General features: G+C 53.6%; 1 protein-coding gene across 1 annotated transcript; it reads right to left on the bottom strand.

Annotated features, from left to right (window-relative positions):
• Positions 1 to 3,280: 3,280 nt before the first annotated feature.
• Positions 3,281 to 6,459, bottom strand: Rap2b (RAP2B, member of RAS oncogene family). Its single transcript, XM_042685792.1, has one exon. It carries the CDS (start codon positions 6,439 to 6,441, stop codon positions 5,890 to 5,892), a length of 552 nt encoding a protein of 183 aa, XP_042541726.1. The 5' UTR covers positions 6,442 to 6,459; the 3' UTR covers positions 3,281 to 5,889.
• Between the last annotated feature and the right edge of the window lie 324 nt (positions 6,460 to 6,783).

The following is a 6,783-nucleotide window of genomic DNA, read 5'->3' as shown; positions in this document are numbered from 1 at the left end:
ATACCTGTCTAGAAGAGACCCAATTTTCATCATTTATCTGCTTTTCCTCGACAAACGGATCTACAACCTCAGTTATGACCCAAGACCTGTGCTTCTCCAAAGACCATTATTGTGGAAGTGTGGCTATTTTCAAGGCTAGTGGTCACTGAAGACTTGAACCCACTAAGTGTCGGTCTTTATTCCACAACTAACAGTGCGTGCCAGCAAATAGCTGCTGAATAATGGATGAAGCCATTTCAGTGATGTTTACCGCGGCAGGCATGCGCTTCCTCCCCATGGGCATCGCCAGGCCTCTCCGTGGGCACCTGTACCGAGTATTTCTTTTTTTTTTTTCTATTTAAAAAGAGAATTTCACTGCTTGTGCAATTTTTCACAATTACCACAAATGAGCAAGCCATACAGTTCAAACATCTGACAAGTTCAGCCTCCGTCTCGAGAGATAATTCATTAATGAAAGAGTAAATTTAGTCAATTGAACAAGAAAGAATGATTCTCTGTCCAATTTACAAAACCGATCAATGCTTACCACCCCCAGGGCAGGAATGCATTCTGCGTTTTCTGTCTGTACAAATGTTCTATTTCTGCTTCTCAAGACAATTTCACTAATTAAGGCTTTAGAACTCTCCATCCCTTAGTTTTCCATTCTATTAAAAATGAAGAAGTTCCATTTTAAAGGACACTAACTAGTGTTAGAACAAATGATTGCGGGATTATTGTAGGCATAGTAAAGAATTTTACCTTACAGGAGATTATTAAAATAGATTATTCTAAAATAAATATAACTTAAAAACAGTTTAACCAAAGCAAATGGTAGTAGTAATCCAAAATGAACAGTAATAGTCACACAATGAAGTGTGAGCCAGGAAAGCATCACTGTGATGACAGAAGCAGCTCAGATGCTATCACAACCCCCCCCCATACACACACACACAATTGTTTTACCAGATGAACAAACTTTAAAAAAAATTCTTTCATGTAGTGTATTTAGAATGGAAGACATAAACTAAAGATCATGGTAATAAAGCAATTATGAAGAGGGGAGACAAAAACACACCATTCTGCAAGCACAGTTGAGACTCTGTTAGAACAGCCTCACTGCTGAATGACATGCCATGTTCCTTTCATCCCCCAGAATTATGTATCCACCACAGTGAGTCCTGAACTCCTGAACTCTGAAAGTGAGTCAGCAAAAGAGGGTACAACAGAACACAATTTTTTTGTCAAAAATATTTATTATTGTCATTATTACTTCAAAAGCAAGCAAATTATCCAAGTCCAGAAAATACTTGAAATGAAAAAGGAGAACTGAGTAAGGTCCCTTCTCCCCCCAAAAACACATTATTTGAACAGCGAAATGCTGATTACTTTCTCAGCCTATAAGCTCACACACCGTCATATCATGAGAAATTTTAAATGAGGAACCCAATGTTTACCAGATCTCAAGTCTATGTTTCTTTAGAAATCCCTCCTGCCAAAAAATGAAAACAAAATATAAAAACAACAACAACAAAGCCCTGCCTCTAAAACCTGGGCCTCAGACTTCTGTGAAGTTATTAGGCGGGACACAGGCCCACTCTGGCCCTTTCCCAAGATGAGAAACAGCATAGCTACCAACGCTCCCCACACTCACCAGCTCAACCCCAGAGCTTGCCCTCACTCGCAGCTTCCCAAGCAACGCACATCCACACATCCGGGTTCTCTGACGTTCAGAAGCCTTGCTCAGCGGTGGGAAGAAGTGAAATCCTTGCCCAGCAATGGGAAGACGTGAAATCCTTGCCTCTTCATTTCAAAGCAAAGGCAAACATTTTTACACACTCCCCTTTGTCAAAGATATGCATCTCATTGCCAGTGTGAAGCAGATGATTGGCAGTCACTGAGATCACACCACAACCAAGTTCTCATGAATGCCAACTTCTAAGTAAGCATTAACAGGCAGTCCAGTTGTCCACAAATAGTGTGGAAATAATCTGGAACTCCACCAGCAACCTGTCCGCCGCCCTCCACCACAGCGCACAGCTTGCCAGCGTTGGTGTGCAGTGTGCACCCCTTTACTGGAGACCCTGCTGGGAAGTGCTCTAGCTGTGTGTGCGCGCGCATCGGCCTTCTCCCTCGGCTCCAGCAGCCAGGCGCTCTGTGCACCGCCCTCCCAGGCTGTCTGGACTCGTTCATTGACTTCCAAATGCATCACCCGTAAGCCGGTTGGGGTGGGACGTTTGATGCCACACTCCAAAGCCACTGGGTAAAGGAGGTGGAGGAGGGCTGGCAGGACCGGCCAGCATCCACTGACCTCAGCCTGCGGTCATTGGAGAAAATCTGGACTCCCTCTGGTCCCTTGCATGGCACCCACACCTGACCAGGACAACAGCGGAGATTCACCTACACTCAGTGCCTATTCAGTTAAATGCATTCAGTCTAAAAGACCAGAAGTCTACTGATATGTACCATTTTATCCTAGACAAAATTTACACCAGAAAGCTTTTCCCAATTAAGTAAACACTGAGAAACGGCTGTGATCCTTTCACTAAAGAGTTGACCTCCAAATTAAATACCCAGTTCTCCTCCTCAACCGTGTCTGGGTGTGTTGTAGCTGTGGAGAGCAGGTCCCCAGGTTTAAGCAGCTCTGTGCAGGCAGGCCACACCCCCAAGACCACCGGCTGCACCCACCTTCTCTCCCTCCTCAGGTCTCCCACAGTGAGAAACGCTGGGCACCTCCCAGACATGCCCCCAGAGGAGGTACTACAGAAACAGGCCAGGAAGAGTTGAGGCCCAGCCACAGAAAGCCAGGATCTGAAATGCATCTGGCTCCAGGATGTGATGTGACCCCATGAGATCCACGCGAGCAACACGAACCTCGGCCCTCAGAGATGGAAGCACTGTTATCACAAAGCAAAACAGCCCTCTGAAGTGACAGGAAACCAGGAAGGCTGTCAGGGACCAGAAGGGAAAACTGTGAAGACAGCAGGGGTCAGGTTTGAAGGGTCAGCCAGGCGAGGCCTCATGGGCATCTCTTCTCTTGGGACTCAGGACTTCGCCCTCCAGCCTTCAGACAGATGCTCCTCCTCAGCCTGCCCACGTTTTTGTTTTCCCCTTGAAACAAATGTCCTCATCTTTTCACGCCTCAGTATTAAGGCCTACGCAGATAAAGTGACATATTTTGAAAACATGTTTCTTAAAAAATAAAAAGTTCCCCAAATTCTAACCACCTTTAGAAAGTAAGAGGAGAGAGAGAAGGGGGGATATTACTATTTCCTTGGTCCAGGTACACATAAAATGACTTAAGTTGAGAAACCAGAAGTGTTTATTATACAGTACTCCGCGAGTGCACGTTACAATCTTCCTGTCATCCTACAGTCATGAGGAGTTGTGTGGCAAGCCATTTGGCCTACCCCTGGATCTGCTTCATTCTGTTCTCCACGTTGGAGTATTTCTTGCCAGAGCACACACGTTTCTTAAGCTACTTATGTACTTGTAGCATTTTTGGCAAATGGTTTCCAAGCAATAAGAGAATCAACAAATACATTTAAAAAATTCCTTCTGATACTGCTGGACACATCTGTGGGGTTTTCCGTACTTCAAATCCACTTAAGTAAACTGTAAGCACAGAATTTGCAAAGGCTTGTTCTGAGCAGTTTGAGCCTGCATTTGGAATACTGTCCCCCAAAGGTGCTCAAACTTCACTTATATGAGGTCAGAGCAGCCCAGGGCAGGGCAGGCGGAAAGCGTTCCTTTGCACCCGGGAGTAGGAGGTGGCACTCTCCGGGGGGAAGCTAAGGCAAGGAACGCTGATCCAGCTTTAAGGAATCTGTGGGAACTGCGACCTGCAAGTGCCCTTGGGCTCCTCATGGAGGTAAAACCCTTTGTGAAAAGACTCCAGATGTCCACCTTGCATCCTAAACCTTGGGTTTACACCCAGGTCTCCCAGAGACGCACTTTCTGTGTATTCTGCAGAAGGGTTTTGTACCTCCAACCTCCTTAAGAAAAAAGAAAAGAGCTCACACTGCCTCCTACTGTCAGAAAGGAGGACGTACACTGTCAGCTAGTCACAAACTGCCAGTGTAAGAGGAGCAAGAAAACTGTCTTAGCTTGTTTTTCTTTCTGGCCTAAGATGTTTCCAGGCAGAAAGGGTGGAGATACAACCTGCAGCACATACACACACACACACACACACACACACACAAACTGCACAACTGGTACAGCTTTGCGGTTGGAAACCACCAGCCCCAAGCATGTTTTTCTCCTGGCACACAAGGAGGTGACACAAGCAAAGGGGAGCAGGCAGAGGAACTGTGCAGCCAGCCTCCCTTGCCAGCTGTGTGTGGGGTTGGGGAACTCACCTTCCCTCCCATACCTGGGGTGGCCGCAGGTGGAAGTAGAATCCCAGCACCCAGGAAGGAGCCACTTCCACTTTGGTCAGGCGGCACGGCCACACCATGCCTTTCCAGAGGACTTGCTCATCTTTGAGGAGGAGGAGGTCATGTCACCGCAGCACTGCGGCGTCCGCCTTCACCTTTTGGCAAACAACTCTTAAGAGGACTGGGCACCTGACCCTGCAAATCCACAACCAAGATGCTCGACCACCACAGATACTGAAAACCAGACTGCGGAACACAGAAACACAAACGAGAGTCTGGGGTTTGTTTCTTTAAAAACTGGCATTTTGTATTAAAAGTCTTGAACTGAGAGGCCATGAGTGAATGGGATAATGAAAACAACAAGCGTTTGTCGGGGTTCTCTAATGCCCTGCAGCGGCTCTCTGCGGGGCACCCTGTCACCAATGCATCTGTGAAGTCACAGAAGCAGAGGCTAAGTACCTGACATGGAAACCTACTAAGGCAAAGCGAACACTTGCCAGCCGCGGATACCACAACCGAAAGGCTGGGCTGGAAGGGCATTTTGTTGGTGGGAGAGCCTGAGCTGGGCAGGCCAAGTGGCAGGGCAGGCCAAATGGCTGGGCAGTCTGGATGGGCTGGGCTGGCCGGGCAGCCTGGGGGCTGGGCACGGCTGACCGGTGGTGCAGGCCGGGTAGGCTGGGCAGCCCTGGGTAGGCTGGGCAGGCCGGGTGGCTAGGCACGGCTGACCGGCCTGGCAGTGAAGGCACTCTGCAGACAGGGTGCTTGCTGAGGGCCCTGAGTCACACTGATGAGTCCTCGCGGGGCGTCTGTAAACGCTGGTCAGTACATCCAGTAACACAAAAAGATGAGAAGGAAAGCAAAGTGTCACACGCACACGCACACACACACACACACAATATAGTACAAAAATGCGCAGACTCGTGACATTTTCACAGCTGATAAAAAAAAATACTAGCATTCTCCCGACTCCCCTTTGATACAGCAGGTAAACAAAATAGATTCTTCTTCCGCAGACATCTCCCAGCCAGTGCGCTCGGGCGCTCCTCCGCCGGGTGCGCGGTCACCGGCCCCGCTTTGCATAGACATCCGGCGGTCACCCGCGGTCACCGCGGCGCCTCTACGCGGGCAGGCGGCGGCCCCGCCCGATGTCCCGGTGGAGATCGTGGGGTAGACAGCGGCTTCCCGCGGATGAGGTGTAGACAGAGAGCGGGTGCGGGGGGCGAGGAGGTGCGGACGGCGGGAAGGCCAGGCGGGCGGCGCCGCTCCACCGCCCCGCCCGGGTCTTTCCAAGCCCGCAACTTCGGCCTGCGGGGCATGGGGAGGGAGAGACGTCTGCGCGCGCGCGCGCCCGGGGCCGAGGGCCAGGACCCCGGGGTGGGACCGGCCGGAGTCTGGGGTGGGGCTGGCCGGGCAGGCACGATCCATAGTCGCTTCTGTGAGCCGGGGTCCGCGCACCGCGTGCGCCCCCGCGCGCCCCAGGCCCCCGCGCGTCCCCGGTCCCCCGCGCGCCCCCGGCCCCCGCGCGCCCCAGCCCGGCTCAGAGGATGGCGCAGGCCGAGCAGCAGCCCTCGTCGCCGTCGGGCTGCGCCGCGTAGTTCATCTGCCGCACGATCTCGGCGAACAGCTCGTCCACCGAGGCCTTGTTCTTGGCCGACGTCTCCATGAAGGGGCAGCTCCACTCCTCGGCCAGCGCGCGGCCCTCGCCCGCCGCCACCTCGCGCTCGCCCTCCAGGTCCGCCTTGTTGCCCACCAGCACCATGGGCGCGCGCTCGCAGCGCTTCACGCGCGCGATCTGGTCGCGCATGGGCCGGATGTCCTGGAAGCTCTGCTGGTTGACCAGGCTGTAGACCAGGATGAAGCCCTGGCCGTTCTTGATGTACAGGTCGCGCATGGACGCGAACTGCTCGGTGCCAGCCGTGTCCAGGATCTCCAGCACGGACGGCGACGAGTCCACCTCGATCTCTTTGCGGTAGAAGTCCTCGATGGTGGGGTCGTACTTCTCGATGAAGGAGCCGGTCACGAACTGCACGGTCAGCGCCGACTTGCCCACGCCGCCCGAGCCCAGCACCACCACCTTGTACTCGCGCATGGCGCCCCCCGGCCCGGGGCCGCCGAGGCCGGGCGGCCCGGGGGCGCGCGGCCGGCCAGGAGGACAAAGCCCGCGGAGGCGGCCCGGGCGCGGCGCCGGCGGGGGCTCCGGGCCGCCGCGGCCGGGGGCCCGGGGTGGCGGGGGCGGCGGGCTGCGCGGGCGGCTGCTGCGTGCGCGCCGGGCCGGGGCACGCGTGGCATGAGTCCCCGCGGCCGTGCGCGCGCCGCCGCGGGCCCCCGCGCTCTCCCGCAGCCTCCGCCGGGCGACGGCTTCCGACTGCCCTCCGCGAGCATGCGCGTTGCGCCAGCGCCGCCCGTCCGCGCCGCCGCCCCGGGTCTTCCG

The sequence above is a fragment of the Dipodomys spectabilis genome, unplaced genomic scaffold (assembly GCF_019054845.1).
Source record: "Dipodomys spectabilis isolate Male_0828 unplaced genomic scaffold, ASM1905484v1 ptg000095l, whole genome shotgun sequence".
NCBI lineage: Eukaryota > Metazoa > Chordata > Mammalia > Rodentia > Heteromyidae > Dipodomys > Dipodomys spectabilis.
The sequence above is the reverse complement of the archived record's forward strand: the minus strand, read 5'-3'. Positions and strand labels throughout refer to the sequence as shown.

Coding starts and splice junctions, on each gene's coding strand:
- Rap2b (XM_042685792.1), bottom strand. CDS start 6,441: ATGCGCGAGTACAAGGTGGTGGTGCTGGGCTCGGGCGGCGTGGGCAAG.